This window comes from Stegodyphus dumicola, chromosome 2, assembly GCF_044657685.1.
Source record: "Stegodyphus dumicola isolate Sdum_Otavi_A_Nest chromosome 2, ASM4465768v1".
Lineage (NCBI taxonomy): Eukaryota > Metazoa > Arthropoda > Arachnida > Araneae > Eresidae > Stegodyphus > Stegodyphus dumicola.
The window spans coordinates 235,886,503-235,904,075 of NC_140769.1; the positions used below are offsets into that span (position 1 = coordinate 235,886,503).

The 17,573-nt window shown below is 30.8% G+C and overlaps 1 protein-coding gene across 1 annotated transcript; it reads left to right on the top strand.

Moving 5' to 3' along the window:
- Positions 1-2,746: 2,746 nt before the first annotated feature.
- Positions 2,747-17,257, top strand: LOC118184188 (uncharacterized). Its single transcript, XM_035353828.2, has 2 exons — positions 2,747-2,895; positions 12,272-17,257. The coding sequence occupies exon 2, from the start codon at positions 12,562-12,564 to the stop codon at positions 15,589-15,591; it is 3,030 nt and encodes a 1,009-aa protein (XP_035209719.1). The 5' UTR covers positions 2,747-2,895; positions 12,272-12,561; the 3' UTR covers positions 15,592-17,257.
- The last annotated feature ends 316 nt before the right edge of the window (positions 17,258-17,573 follow it).

Here is a 17,573-nt window from a genome sequence, read left to right on the forward strand (position 1 = left end):
GAAATACTACATTTAGTAAGGAATTATAAACCAAATAAAATAAAAACATCTTCCCTGAAGATAAGGATAGTGCTGACAGATCAACTTTCAATTCATTACGCGCCGCGTCGTTTCCCTTCCCCCGCAGAGCAGCGTGAAATTGATAAACATATTTCGGAATGATTAGATAATCAAAGGATATGCCTTTATCCATTTTTTGCAGCAATTCCACTTTCTGTTTAATGGACGAAACATACTTTCGCTTTGTAGATCCTTTACATATTAGTAAATATATATCGGAAATTCTATTTGACATAATCGAAAGTTCAAGCTTACTTTTATAAAATTGCTCTAACAGTCTGCAAAAAAATAATAAGCCTGATCCAATTCGAAGATTAAGGAACAACGCAATCTGGAACATTAACTGAATTAGATAATTTTAGCTTAGCTTATACCGTCCGTTATACATTAAACGCGCATGCGCACACGCAAATTCGCAGCCGTATAGGTCTTACGCGCACGCGTAAACGCCTAGGCGCATGCGTCAAGGCGACGCATGTGCAGAAAGTTTGTAGCTTTGAGGTCCGGATTATAGATCATTCCGGATTATGGGTGTCCGAATTAATGACTTTGACTGTAATTTTTTTATAACATCTTGTTCATCGAAATATTTTTATTTTCGATTTTGAACGTTGGTATTCTATCTAACATCTGTCCATTCAAAAACAAGTCCGGAACAAAATCGTAGCCAACTAGTTTTTCCCTTAAGAAATATTACGTGAATTAATAGTTTGTTTATATCGGATAAATGTATGCAATATTTAAATAAGAATAGTAATGATTAAAAATTAAACATTATAAAATATACATTTTTACAATATTTAAATAATTACGTTGCTACAAGTCTTTCAGTTATTTATAAAATTATTAACAGCTCCTTATACTGTAACGCTTAACAGCATATACTATATAGCAGATTTAGAGCTTTAAAACTAATATACGTAATTTTTAATAATAAAGGTTCTACTATTACCATTAGTAGTTTATTAGTTATAAAGTTTCTACTATTAGTAGAATATACTTCTAACACTATGTATTAGTAGAATATGCTTCTAACATTATGTCCAATAAAGTCGCTACGTGTACAAGATGACTACTTGTACATGACTGATGGGATTTTAAATTTAATTTGTAATTAGTTGAAGACAAATGTATTTTATTATACAGATAGAAATTTTGACGGTTTAAGTTGTCCTTTTTCCAGCGAATGCGTTTTATTTCTTTGTCACGAAAAGGAGGAAAGTCACATGGCTGAAATATTGGACATAGTTATTTTTTAAAGTTGCAAGCACCGTTAGCATTTATTGACCATTCCCAGTCCAGAGATCCCAAGGTAAGGCTTCATCCAATGTATTCATTCTATGTGACACGTGCTGATCTTCGACTTACTCACAAATATATTATAAAATATATCATGGTTTATAATATATTTGGTCACTCACAAATATATTATAAAATAAATCATGGTTTGGTCTATCTGATTATGGCAAAGTACGCGAGGGTTATCTGCCTAAGGGAAGAGTGCCCTCATGAATGACTTTCTAAGAAAAACTGCCTCGTATCCATATCACACATGGGGAAAACTGTGAAAGCACCCAAGCAGTCAGCCCTTTTGCTTAGAATTGACTTGGCTCGGCTTATTTAATAACGACAAAGCACTCAAGAGCTATCTGCCTAAGGGAAAGGATGCCTTCGTGGAGGACTTTCTAAGGGAAACTGGCTCGTATACACGTTTCACATGGGAAAAATCACGAAAACGCCCATGCAGCCAGTCCGTTTGCTGGGTTTCGAACCCTGGACCGAACTACCAGCGTTCAGCGACCTTTACCGCCCTTCTCCTGATGGGATCAAATAAATCAGTATTAGTTTTGTACTGTACCGATAGTTATCCTTCAAGCTGATTTCACTTTTCTCTTATTTTTCGGGAAAACTAAGTAACCGATACTATTGTATTTTACGTCATTTAATTTTAATAATTTTCAAAGAAAATTGAAGGACTGCGTCGTGGATAGTTTTCATGTTCAAAAATTAAAAAATCATCTTGTTCCATCCATTTAAGAAGCATAGGCTGGGAATATTTAATTATAAATACGTGACAAGCATTACATTTCTGTTGGACAATGCGTCTATGTACGGTGTTTTATAAATTGTACAAGTATTACTCTTTTATACTTAAAAATAAATTTTGTATAATTTACGTATTGAATAAATTTGATTCATATGCATCGCGTTTTAGAACAATGCACTATGACATTCTTAAAACTCACAAAATATTCTAGGGTATTCAATATACTTGAAGATTATGATTAATTATGATTCCACTCGCATCAGTTATAGTTTATGATATTATAATGAATCTATAATTTTTTTAACTTATTGCTTTGAAAAATTATATTGTTGAATGAGAAAAATATTTTTACATCAGGAATTCTTCTGATGTGCTGCTTACGATGCATTTTTCTATTCAGGGAATGAAAAACAAAGTCGAATTGCTATTTGCATCATATTACCATAATATGGTGATTAAACAAAACAAAACTACATGATTACTAATAAAAAAGAAAAAAGTAATGAAAATTTGTAGAAATTAGTAGTATTATTATTTTCCTTATCTCTTCAGAATAATCCTTTCCCACTTGGCGCGCTTAGCACCATTTTTGATAACGATGTAAAAATATTCGCCAAATGCTGTTATCTGAATGTTAAAGTTTCGAAAGCTACTGTCGTGTTCAAGAAGGATATGTTAATTATAAAGACGTTAAGATCTGTTTATTTAAAACTGACTGCAGATTTTGGGAAAAACCTTTATTTATTTTCATATATGTATTCATTGGTTTGACAGAGTGTATAAAAATGGTAAGAAAAATGACTGGTACAGTACATATTTCCCTCTATTTCATGCTTTTATTATGATTAATTATGATTTCACTGTAGTTTGTTGTATTATCTGTATCGTCACTTTAGATTTATAAAATTTTAATGAAGAGAATATGGTATGGTCTCATAATTATATATCTCATGACCAGAAAAATGTTTGGTAAAATGGCATAATATTAATGAAATAAACATCTTCAGAGTTAAGAAATATATTTATATCTTAGGGAAAAGTATATATTGAATTAACTAACGCTATTGATTCGAAGATTAAAAAAATCAGTATAATGAAACAAACCCATTTTAAATAATAAATACAAAATGCATTAATTTAATAATTCTTAGTATAATTTTATAATGATAAATGTTATAAAAATAATTTTGTCATTTTTGGATTTAAAACTGCAAATATTTTTTGAAAATACTTATAATTTGTTTTTAAGAATAAAAAGCGTTATGGCACCATTTATTTTGCTATATTCCGTAGCGATTAAAATTATTAAATACACTGAATATTTAGAAAGACTAACCAAGACAGGAAGTGTGAAAAGGAATAAATAAACGCAGGATTTCTTCTCCCTTTCTTTCTTTCTTTCTTTTTTTTTTTTTTTTTTTTTTATAAAAGATAAATTTAAAATATTATTCCTTTATATTTTACCGTATGTTTCAACCATATCCCAATTTTGGCAGATACATTTAAAAATAAGTATCCATAAATGTAACAAACCTCACTGAGAAAATTGAGTGGTACTATACATATGATACCATTTATTAGAAAGTGCCTGCCAAGATATGTGTTTGAGACATTTTTTAATGTTCAAGAAAAGTTGGCAGATTTTAAATCCCCTAGACACACAAAGTAAATAACAGTTTATAGAAGAGCAGTGAAACAATAAATGAAGCAATTCCTAGATTTTGATGAAATAACTGAAACTATAAAAATTAGTTTAAAATACCTTCTGCTACTCTGTAATATAGAAAAACCGTAAGCATTTTTTAAAAATCTAAATTAGGGATAAACAGAACAAAAATCAAAATGCTGTCATTCGTCATGATTGTATTGAAGCATTTGGTTGAGAATTTCACCTTCTCTGAGGCGGAGTTAACAATATCTAATACAAACATGTATCTGTCTGTTTGTTTAGTTGATTACGGCAAAGCATGAAATACTGTTTTAATCTTTGATTTGATCTTCCGTACATTCAGGTCATTGGTATAATTATATATGTTTCATTATTTAGATATACCTTACTGTAATTAAGCTATAGTGTTTTCAAGGAAATATATTACGCAGATAATTTTTTAAAATTCTTTGAAATTTTTGACAACCGCAAAAAAACGCATATTCATATATTTACGTAAATGAATAATAATCATGAGATATTTTTTATTCTCTTTAGCATGTTATTTCGTTTTCTCTTTATGCTTAATACTATGGTCAATTAAATTCCTTTGTGCCATTTAAAAATCGTTTTTAAAAATATATTTATTTCAGATATTTATGTCATTTCGTTTCTTCCCACCCCTCTTGCAGAAACTGAATGCCATTGTAAGTCTAAATTTCAAATTTCAGGAATGTATAATAAGTCTTCTTTAAGACACGGTAGTGGCCTAGTGATTAAAGACTGCTGAATGCTGGTAGTTCGTCCTGGGTTTTACCCAAGAACGGTCTGGCTGTAGATTGGTTTTTCCTCGTTTGTAACGGGAATATATACCAGTCTTCTTTAGGAAATTCTCCAAGAAGGCATCTCACCTCTTATGCAGATACCCTTTGCGTGGTTTTTCTGGTAGTCAAATAGTCAAATAACCTAAGCTTCCTTTATATACTTGGGTGTCACAGCAGTTGTGGTACCATTCCCCGTTCCCTAATTAATATTTCAATTCATAAGGATGCATTGGAAGATTTCATCTACACCAAAAATTTCTTTGTAGTTTAAAAGGATTAGGCTGCCAGCGTATTTGAATTTAGAAAGAAAGTTTTATCCCTGTAATAATTTAAAATATTTCATTAAAAATGCCTTTGAAAATAGTTGATTCATGTGGATTTAACTGCTTCTGAGAATATCTGATTCAGAGTAGGCTGTTCCAATTCGATAAAGTTTCTGCCGCTGTTTAAATATAAGTCAAACACGTACTCAAAACTTTAAACATGAAATTGCTACATTCTGTGAAAAGAGCACAACTGCCACATGATTTTAAAATCGTATTAAAGATTACAAAATGCACTGCAAAAAATATCTTGCATATATTTTAACTTGTAACTAGTTAAATGTTAATTCAGAAATCAAACAACAAAAATCAGCGTTATATTTACAAAGTTTTCACAGGACTAGTTTCGATGGTTTTACCGAACCACCATCTTCAGCTGCAAAACCGCAAATGAACAAGATAGGAAATAATGATTAGATAAGATAAGAAAGCCTGGACAAGAATAAGCAAGTGGCGCCATCTGTTGGTAAAACCAGAACTAAAACATAATTTCTTTAAAGGCCGAAGGCAAATTTGGATTGGAATTAGGATCGTTAACTAGAACAGAAAGATTTTTATGAATGTGAAATGCCTCTAGAAAATCCAGTTCTCCAATGCAAGATGTTTTTTGAATAATTTTGGCAGCAGAAAAACTGAAAGTGTAGTTTTCGGACCAACAATGTTGAGCAACAGAAGACTTCTGTGTTTCCTTTTTTCTAACATATGCCTCATGTTCCTTGACGCGAAATTTTAAGGCTCTCTTAGTTTGGCCAATGTAAATTAAACCACACTGGCAAGGAATCCTATAAATACCCCAGGAATTCATATCCGGAATGGGGTCCTTGAGTATGGAACTCGGAATTTTATTGATGGGAGAATAAACAACCCGAAAGTTAAATTTCTGCAAAATATGTGCAACTTTATAGCTAATTGATGGAAAGAAGGGAATGACAACAGAATTTTTATAATCTCCTAAAACAAGATTGTGCCTTTTAGTGTGTTGAGATGAGAATTTTTTAACTGCTTGATTAATAATGTTGGGTGGAAAGCCCCTGTCAATAGCTATTGCTTTTAAATACTTTAGTTCTTCATCAAGGGCTAGTTTGGAGGAGCAAACTTGAAGAGCACGGAAAACATAGGAATAAAATGAAGCTAACTTTTGTTTAGTCGGATTCACAGAAAGAAATGATTAGGCATCTTATCGCTCATAATGTGAAATTCAATAATAAACCTTTGAAACCAAATCTAACTGCGAGAGAAAGAGCTACATTGCGTGAAATTCATTCTAACCCGGATATTATTATTTCAAAGGCCGACAAAGGTGGCCAGATAGTCGTCATGGATAGGAACACTTACATCGATGGTGTCACTAAACTCTTAAACGAAGGACCATATAATCCGATCCCTAAAGATCCTTCACCTTCGGATTTGTCAAAAATAAAAACTGCGATCAAATCTTCGCAAATCATTTCAGCCAACTTAAAACATTCACTTATCCCATCTGTTGCGAATTGTGCCAGATTATATGCTCTTCCCAAAATTCATAAAAGTGGTATTCCTTTCCGCCCTATTGTATCAAATTTAGGTACTGCCTCGTATCCATTAGCTAAATATTTAGTTTCTAGATTTTCAACTCTATTAGACAATAACATTTACACCATAAAAAATTCAATAGAGTTTGTAAAAAAAGTTAAAAACATTTCTCCTAGTAATTTACTCATGGTTTCTTTTGATGTAAAATCATTATTCACCAGTGTCCCAGTGGAGGGTGCATTAAGATGTCTAGAAACCAGACATCGCGAATTTCATTTCTCTTGCATCGAAATTGATGAGCTAATTTCTCTCACTCAACTCTGTTTGAAACAAACACATTTTGTTTTCCAAAATAAATATTACAAGCAAACTGAGGGATTAGCCATGGGAAGCCCCCTCAGTCCCATCCTGGCTGATATCTACATGCATTATTATGAATCAAAATTGTTTGAAACTTTAAACTTCCCGGCATGGTTCCGCTACGTAGACGATACTTTTACTCTGTTTGAAGGTAATAAAGATGATTTAAATAAAGTTCTTTCAACAATGAATTCTATTGATCCTGCTATTCAGTTCACTTTTGAACTTGAGACTTGCAATTCTCTTCCGTTTCTCGACATTCTGGTCACACGTAACACATCCAACTTCAGTACTACGGTTTACCGTAAACCTTCATCGGTTTGCCTTCCACCACACTTTAAATCATGTCATCCGACTAAACAAAAGTTAGCTTCATTTTATTCCTATGTTTTCCGTGCTCTTCAAGTTTGCTCCTCCAAACTAGCCCTTGATGAAGAACTAAAGTATTTAAAAGCAATAGCTATTGACAGGGGCTTTCCACCCAACATTATTAATCAAGCAGTTAAAAAATTCTCATCTCAACACACTAAAAGGCACAATCTTGTTTTAGGAGATTATAAAAATTCTGTTGTCATTCCCTTCTTTCCATCAATTAGCTATAAAGTTGCACATATTTTGCAGAAATTTAACTTTCGGGTTGTTTATTCTCCCATCAATAAAATTCCGAGTTCCATACTCAAGGACCCCATTCCGGATATGAATTCCTGGGGTATTTATAGGATTCCTTGCCAGTGTGGTTTAATTTACATTGGCCAAACTAAGAGAGCCTTAAAATTTCGCGTCAAGGAACATGAGGCATATGTTAGAAAAAAGGAAACACAGAAGTCTTCTGTTGCTCAACATTGTTGGTCCGAAAACCACACTTTCAGTTTTTCTGCTGCCAAAATTATTCAAAAAACATCTTCCATTGGAGAACTGGATTTTCTAGAGGCATTTCACATTCATAAAAATCTTTCTGTTCTAGTTAACAATCCTAATTCCAATCCAAATTTGCCTTCGGCCTTTAAAGAAATCATGTTTTAGTTCTGGTTTTACCAACAGATGGCGCCACTTGCTTATTCTTGTCCAGGCTTTCTTATCTTATCTAATCATTATTTCCTATCTTGTTCATTTGCGGTTTTGCAGCTGAAGATGGTGGTTCGGTAAAACCATCGAAACTAGTCCTGTGAAAACTTTGTAAATATAACGCTGATTTTTGTTGTTTGATTTCTGAATTAGTATTTATTCGGCGTGTTATTGTGTCTTAATTAGTTAAATGTTCTTTAAGACTTAAGTTGATTTACGATAGTTTTAAAAACGTCTTACGTTTTCAGTAAGGAAAATAGAAATTTGATTCTTTCTGCATTAAATTTGTGAAAATAATTTTATTATTGTTGGTGTGATTTTTTTCTCTATAGCGTCAATTTTGTTAGAATGTTAGTTTGTATATTTTATGTTGCCCTAAATACCTTAGAATGTATTATAGTGTGTAGCCAGCGATAAATAATATGGAAATAAAATAAATTTCAAGAGAATATAATTTTATTGATTACCGAAAAAAAAGGTTATCATTTGTCAAAAAAAGATGAATTGAGTAGTAGGATGTATAGAATTCATAACTGATAGAACCGGAGGTAAATAATGATTATTACCATCAAAGAGAATGATTGACTCATCGACATAATGAATCTAAGAGAGAGGAGACATATCAGAGCGGAGCTTTTCAGAACAGAGCGTCTGAGACATTTTTAATTTAACTAATACATGTAAATATCCTCCAAAACAGTGCTGAGAGGATTCCTGCGGCTAGTTCTTCATTTGTTAGCAATTGTTCTGAAAGATAAAATACATCTGATTTAGGCAAAATTAGTGAAGGTAGATTAGCTATCTTTAAACGTGAGAAATAAAACTCTGTAATCTCTAGACAATTAAAAATACGTTTCAGATTTACATTAGTGAGCAAAGGTTCGACATCATATAAATCCATGATGAAATTACCAGGAGAAATGTTTTTAAGTTAATCCATTAATTTTGTATACAGCGATTATTGATTGATAAAGAAAAAAAATATTACCCAGATATTTTGCTAATAGGTAAGAGGGATAACAAATTAGAAACAACTAGGCGAAATGAAATGTTAGTTTTATAAATTTTGAATATGTTACCCATTTGACACAGGTAGCAGTAAATAGTATGTGACTTTTTTAACTGAGCTGAAAGAACGGCAGAGCCAGATTAAAACTTACAGAGAGCACTAAAAGATTTTGATGCCCTTACATGAATTTATGTCAGTTTTTTTTCCTATTCATTCTCTTTCTCGGACGGTTTTGCTGCATCGTACATTCCCCGATAAAACCGGCAATAAGAACCTCCTTTCCAGAGACGTTGGCAACCTTTTTTGGCTGCGTGCCAAAATCAGCTAAACTGTGTATATTACGACGACGTTTCGGGTCAGTGGTATTTTCATTTTAGAACAATCTTTCTTGGTGAATAAGATAAATTTCATCGAGAATGTAATTACAATATGCTTTAAACTTTCAACATAAAAATTAAAATTTATAAAAATAAACATAACTGAATGAACTTTATTTTTCCCTTCAATACCAGGGGCTTTCCTGCTGAACATGTGACGTCAATTTATCCAGGTTTGACTAATTAGTCATTTTAAGACGAATTCAAGCACCTGAATTTTTGGTAGTTAAGCCGCTTCTGTTCTTTAAATAAATTTCATGAATTTCTAGTGTGAATATATTTGCTGGCATTTATAAGTTGAACCGAATGAGAACAAAATGGCAAAGCTATTTTTTTAAAATTATGTATTATGTATCTACCTTGCCAAACTTTTTTCTTCTCAAAATTATGTTAAAATTTTTATTATTTTAAAATAAAAATGTATGTTAGTTACTGCAACTTTGTTCATCAAAGAAAAATGTTATTGTTATTTATTTTCGCCTTAATTTTTATGCATTCTTGAAGTGCTCTTTTTCATATAGTTTATTTCAATAGTTTACTTCAAATAGTTTATTTTTATATATACAGTGGTGGCCAAAATTGTGGACACTTTTGGAAATTTTTATGTTTTTGAACTTTGTATGCTTATAGAAAACGTTACGTTTCACAAAATGCAAACTTGTATATATCATTTTAAAGAGAATTTATTACTGAATTCAATACAAAACACAAAATTCAATTATTTGCAATACAAAAAAGTTAAACGATAATAGTTATCGATATACATTAAATAGTGATTTGCAGCGATATACATTAAATAGTGAATTGCAGCGAGTTATCAGTACTTAGTAGGGTACCCTTTATTTTTTATTACAGCTTCACATCGACGTTTCATTGAGCTGACAAGAGTTTTAAGCTCTTCTTCCGTTATTACACGATGCCAGGAAACAATTATAGCCTCAATTAGTTCCCTTTTATTTGATGGGCGCCTCATTCGGACAAGAGTTTTCAAACGGTACCACAAATTTTCGATAGGATTGAGGTCAGGACTGTTTCCTGGCCATGACAACAATTTAATGCTCTTTGTACGAAACCACTCTTTCGATATTTTGGCCGTGTGGCAAGGAGCAGAATCCTGCTGAAAAATAAACGAAGCATTGTTGGGAAAAAGATCTCTGATGCAAGGTAGAATTTTTGGTTCTAGAATAGTGTCAATATATTTTCTGGCATTCAGTGTCCCATCGATGACATGAAGGTGACCAATACCATCTGCTGACATGCAGGACAAAATCATAACACTAACTGTGTTATTCACAGTTGCTTGAATGCAGTCAGGATGTAGCTCTTCTCTTATTCTACGTCTTACATATTTTCGCCCATCACTACCGAATAACGATATCTTAGTTTCATCACTCCATATAACTTGTGACCACTGATCATCTGTCCAATTAATGTGTTCCTTTGCCCACTGTAGTCTTTTTTTTTTTTCGTTGCTGAAAATTAAGATAAGGCTTTTTTCGTGGAATTCTATCTCTCAGTCCAACATCTGTTAATCTTCTCCTGATTGTTCTTGAACTGACAGAAACACCAGCATCATTCAGATCACTTCTGATGGCCGCTGATGATATTTTTCTATCTTGGAGACATAGTCTTTTTATTCTTCTGTTATCAATAGATGTGGTGCACGTTTTTCGGCCTTTTCCTTCTTTGTTTTTTATTCCTACTTGTAATTGCAATGTATAAAAAACAGGTCCTCCTTCTACAGAACAAAGCAAAATAATGAATTGTTTCAAGTGTAAACATGATGTCAGCTTCTACTGGCAGTTACTAACATTTGATTGGTTCTCAGAACAAGAACAGTGATTGGCCATTAAAGCTAGACATTACAAACCACTTCATAACTGTTTTTTTATTTATATTAAAGTATATATAACTTTTTTGTATTGGAAATAATTGAATTTTGTGTTTTGTATTGAATTCAGTAATAAATTCTCTTTAAAATGATATATACAAGTTTGCATTTTGCGAAACGTAATATTTTCTATAAGCATACAAAGTTCAAAATCATAAAAATTTCCAAAAGTGTCCACAATTTTGGCCACCACTGTATTGTACCTTATTTTCGGAACTCGATTATATCACAAGAAATTATGAAAGGGGTGGTCACCCGGTGACCCGTGGGTTATATCTTGCCGAGTTCTGGTCTATAAGCACCTTTCAGTTGTGCCCCCTTTCGTTGTTGCCATAAGCACGTTCTTATTTTGCTTAGTGGTTAATTCACCTTTGGAGATCAGGTTAAGATTATACGACGGTTTTTATTTTTTAAGAGATATTAATTTTTTCCGTGGCTCAAGAGAGTGGATTTTGTTTTTAGGAAACACTATTCAGTCGTTGATCTAACCACGTCCCGTCCCATTATCTCAAATAAGCTTTGTAGCTTCCAGAACGTTAGCTTTTATCTTAATTTTTTATCTTGCTGGCATCATTTCGAGATGATTCTAGCATTAACAATGGAATTTGCATTGAAAGATTTGTGACGTGAGTTTCAAAAGACTTAATTTGTGCTTAACTTTGCTGATAGAAACCCTATTTTCAGTTTCCTCAAGTAACTGAAGTATGAATTAATAAGTTAATGGCCGATGAGAAGCAATGTTTTTCATATCTTTCTTTCCAAAAGTAAAATATGCGGAAGCTTTGTACATGTAGAAAGAATTTCAAAACAACAAAATTAGAAGAAATTGACTCCTATTTTATCACTAATTAATATATATGTTAGGCATTAACTGTTATATTAATTTTCATGAAATTTGTGTACTAAATCGAAGAAATCTGGCATTTAGACTGAAAATAAATTTATATTTTTATATTCCTAGAACAAATGGTTATATTTAGACCAAAACGGTGCAAATAAGTATTAAATTAAGCCGTTAAATTGTGTACAGTTAAATTGGGGTTGGACTGTGTAAAATTATCATTTTTTCAAGATAATAATTTCATGTATTTTAATAATTTTTATATATTAAGTTTTATTTTACTGCATTTTAATATTTTTTATATCTTTTTGCAGTGCAAATGAATTTTGAACATGTCACAGTACTTTTCTAGCAAAAGGTCTTATGAAATAAAACCACTTATATAGCAAATCTTCAAAAGATGTGCAAGATCTGATATGAAAGTATTATTATACAAATTATTTTGGAATTATAATTTAGGAATTTTCTTCATTTTCTTATTGTTTAACACATTGAAAGCTCATATTTTAGAAAATTATGATAACTAGGAAATAAACACTATTTGGTTACTTTTTAAGAAATTTATAAATTTTATTTGCGTAAAGTTATTTTGTGCAGTAATGAAATGGAGATGGCAAATAGCTCAAGAAAGCATGCATGTGCTAGAATACAAGCTTGTATTGCATATTTATGTAAATATTTTGAACTTGCTTTTGACTTTTTGGTTTTGGAAGCTGTACTTCATATCTTAGAAGATTCTAGAACATATTTTTGCAGCTTATCTGAACATGATCAAATCTGTTTTGTTACTGAATGCTTTCGTCCTTTTGTTTCATGTCAGAAATTTTTAGAATACCCTTTAGGTAAACTGGAAAATTGTATTTTGAATAAAGAAGAAGCAGATTTAGTATTTATTGCATATTTATTACTGTATAAGGAAGAAATACATTTTTCAAAAATATTTAAATGCTTTGAAGATTATGGTGTTACAGTCTCAATGCCTGGTTTAAGTACGTCAGAACAAATGACCTATTTTCAAAAGAGGAAGAAATATTTTTGTATTAGAAGTGATGGATTTGTTGCCTTAAATCACATTTCAGAATTAAATGCATCGAAATCTTCTTTTTCCAACTGTTTTAATATGTTTTCTAAAGTTAATCGTTCAAAAAATATCTCTTTATTTAGAAAAAATCAAAATCAACCTATTGCTCATGATGTTCACGATTTCATATTAACTCAATGTTCATATACACAGAGCAAAGCACGCGATAACAATTCGAATCTTGAAAGTACTAACGACGCTTTTCTAGGTGATAAAACAACAAAAACTGATATTTTTAATGCTTTCGATGTTAGAAAATGTAATCAGAATAGTTATATTTCAGAAAATGTCTGCCATTCAAACCATGTTCTTAATAAAATATTATCTAGTTATATATTCTTATCTGAATTTCTCCACGAATCTGCTTTTAATTTTGATCGTTTGAAAATAATATTGCATGTCTTTGGAAAACTGCGAAAATATTTTTGTAATTTGTCCTTTACAGAGCAAAAACATTTTATAAAACAAATCTGCAGACATTGTCATCGCAAATCAACTAGTTGTTTAGACAATAACTTGAACTCAAGACAAATCTGTAAGTTAAGTGAAAAGCGAAAAGTATTATTGCATATTACACACCTTTTATATCCAAATAAGAAAATTCATTTTTCAGAACTTCTGAAGAAACTTAATATTTTTTATAATATAATCGACTGTTTATCAACTGCTAATATGCAGTTAGCATTTTTCGAGAAAACGAAAAAATACTTCATTATTGAAAATGATGGATTAGTGGAACTTAATCTTGCTCCCGATCTGAAAATATTAAATGCTGAAATTTTTCACGACTGCATTTCTCCTATTAATCCAGATATTAGCACCAGCCTTGCGCCTCTTGAGCAAAAGGAAAAAAATGCAGTGAAATTAAATGAGGATTATGCGACTTTAAAGACTAAACCATCAAATATTCCTCCAAGTATTACAGAAGGGGAGGGATCTTTTAATGAACATTCTGAAGCCCATAAAACAGCAGAAGAAATTATCACTTCACCATCCAGTGAGCTGGATCGTATTTTCAAGCTCTTGGCCAGAAAGGAAGAAAACATTCAGAAAAAAGACGATACTACAATTCCTTTTATCTTACGCGACTCGCCGAATATTTTCAATTTGTCAAAAAAAAGCTCTGGTCAAGCAAATGAGGTATATACAATGTCTGATGTAAATCTAGATACTTCTAAGAAAAACTGCGGAGTCATAGAAAAGAAGCCTGAAATTATGGTTGAGAAAATGGACTTTGATTCATCAAAACAAAACAACCACAGTATAAATGATGCGAGTATACTAGCAAATAAACAAGAAGACAACTTTTGTTGTAGACAAAAGATGGAAATACCGTCAAATTATGAGATAATGAACATTCCTGATTCAGTAAAAGAATTAGAGCAAAATATACACTATGAAACATTAGATACCTCAGAAAACCTGATCTGTAATTCACTGAAAGATGAACCTGTCGATTATTCATTGTCTGATAAAACAGTTAATGACTGTGTTACACCAAAAAAGGAGAAAACTGATTTTAGAACGGTTCTATATAATAAAACTGGATTATGTGATAATATTACTGATAAATCTGTTACTTCTGCAGCTGTTAGCATCACAGAACCCACTGAAATGTTGCATAATTTCCCTGGTGAAAATTCCCACTTTAAGTCAAATAACACAAAGGTTCCGGATTCATATTCATGTACTTCAAATAATTTTGAAAATCATCAGGAAGCACTGAAAGCTATTAAAATCGACACCGCTAATGAAGCTAAAAATATCATATGTCTTAGTAATATTCCCAATAATGAAATAAAGACATCTGAACATGCATTACCTAATATTTCTTCTGCAACTGAAATAGATTTTCACACTGAATACAGTCAAGAAACTTCTGATAATTCACCTCCAGTAAATGGAAAAGAAATTTCTAATCTTCAGAAAATTCCAAAACAATCTCCAAAATTTGTAAAGTACCCTACAGAAGAAAGCCAGTTGTCCATTTCCAAAGAAGCAGCGTACACATATCTAAACACTTCAGCATTCTTACTTTCAGACCACTCAGAAGATTATGACTTCGGATTTATAAAACCACACCCTTTTCTGTTTGACAACATAGCATACGGCGATTATTGCGAAAAAATTGTTGACTCCATTCTTGGCCCACTTAATTTTCCGACATCGAAGAGATTAGAATCCGAAGAATTAAAAAGTCATAATGTGACGCTGTGTTTAAAAGAGTTAGTAAAACTGGAAAAACGTTCGAATTTCAGGCTGAATATATCTGAGAAAGATGGATGTTTTGCTAAGAAATGTTTTCAAACCACTAAGGCTTATAAACATTCAGAGAAAGAACGCCGAGTAGTAAACTTTTTCATTGTCATTTTGGGAAAATACTGTTCAGGTCTTTCTCTTAAGATGTTGCATACATATTTACAAATTGCCTCCAAAGAAGTTGTACAATATTTGAATGATTGCTATAAAGACAATCTATTGCATTTTTTCCGTGAAAATGAAAATTACTTTTACATTTCTCCTATATCTCGAAATATTTACCTAAGAAAGTAAACATTATTACATGTAAATACTAGTATTTGAAAGAATAAGTAAAGTAAATTTAAATTCGAATGTTGTACAATTTTTGCTAAAGCCAGTTTGAAATGATGGCTAAAATAGCCTAAATAATAAAAGGATAGAAATCTATGTTTATAATTCTTTTTATCTACCCATAACATTTCTCTCATGTTTTCAGTAGCTTTCTGATTCCAAGTATTGTTTAAAATTCAAATTGAAGGGTATATTCTTCAAATTAATATAAATGTAATTAATGTAAGTGTTCCGAAACGATTTGAAAATGTAGTAATTTTTGCATGAGCAACTGAATTTAATAATTATTTTATAATACTTATTTTTATTTTTTCAAACCCGAAGGTAAATTTTTAATAAGTTTGGAAAAAAATGTTGCTTGAAATGTTAACCATTTTTGGCTGTGTAGAAATAGGCTGTTTCCATAGCACTTCCGTCAGTATTTATATTTGTAGCATTTTGATATATTGTGTGAAATGCCTTGAAATATCGGATAAATTTCATTATAGTAATCCGTACTATGTTCTGCCATGAAACCATTTAAGAGACCTGAGAATATACATATTTACGCTGTTTAGACTTATTTATTTATTTAACAATTTAATTTTATTACGCTTAGTTATAAACTTAAAGACTTTTAGAATTTAGAAACTTTTAGAGTAGAACTAAATGGCTAAGAACTTTTAAAGATATTCAACTTTAATTTTTGTCATTTCCATAGTAGCTGGCGGTAACTGCAATAAAAAGTGTTCCATTACTAATAATTTATTGCCAGTAGTCGGTCAAGAAAACTATATTACATATAATTTAATATATTTATTAAGGTATACATGCATCAAAGTCAGTAACTGGACCTAGAACTGTTTTCTGTGTTTGCTCTTTAATTTAATTTTATATCTCTACACTTCATTATGAATGTATACTGCTTTTATGCATTAAATGATTAATGATTAAAACATAATTCATGAATTAAAAAATTTTGAAATAGTCAGTTCAAAATATTTGTTCGATTGCTTTTAATTTATTAAATAAAGTTGCTAGTTATTTGTGTTTTTTAATAAATGCGATTGAAAATAACATTTAGAAAATGTGTGTATATAGTTTCTTTTGAAAGGTTTCATGAACTTATTTTTGTAAGGAGGTTATAAACTTTGTAAATTGTTGTAATAAGTTTTAAATAAAGAAACAAGATAATTTAAATTATTTGAAACAATGAAGCTGTTTATTGTAGAAAAAATTTAGCACTTTTTTAAATATCATATGTATACAACTCATTTCAAACTTCTATTTGACAAATACATTATTATGCCATATTTTATTAAAGAGATTGCTTGAGATTAATTCGAACTGTTGTTTTGTATTATTAGTCACTTATTTTGTATTATTATTCATTTATGTTTTGTAATATATTCTATTACATGAATATAACTATTTCTATCTTTTTATGCTCTTTTATACAATAGTGCAATATAGGAAAGTAAGAGGGCAAATTCTATCTGCATTTATTTTTATTTCATATTAAATGCTCACTCCTGCAATTTCTTGAAAATTAAAAACTTTCTGAGGGAAATTTGACTTTGTAATATATTGCTTTATTGCCAATATCCTTAATAAAAAATTTATTTTTTAAATATCGAAATGTGTATGAATAATATTCACATTACAGAATACATATTAGATTTTTATAATCAAGAGAGATTGGATAAATAATAAAGTACTCACAATGTAAATTAAATTAAATCAATAAAATTAAAACGTTAGAATATATTAGCAAGTAAAGTGTCTCAACCCTGGAATCTCAATTTTTCTGAAATTAATATATATGATTCTTCTCATCTAAAAATATATAATTGTTAAAGATTTAGCTGCTAGTATTCTATAGATAGCCATTTAAAAATTTGCAAAAAAATAATGATGTTTGGTGATATTGAAAACTGCCAAAATTTTTGAAATGTAGTTTTGCA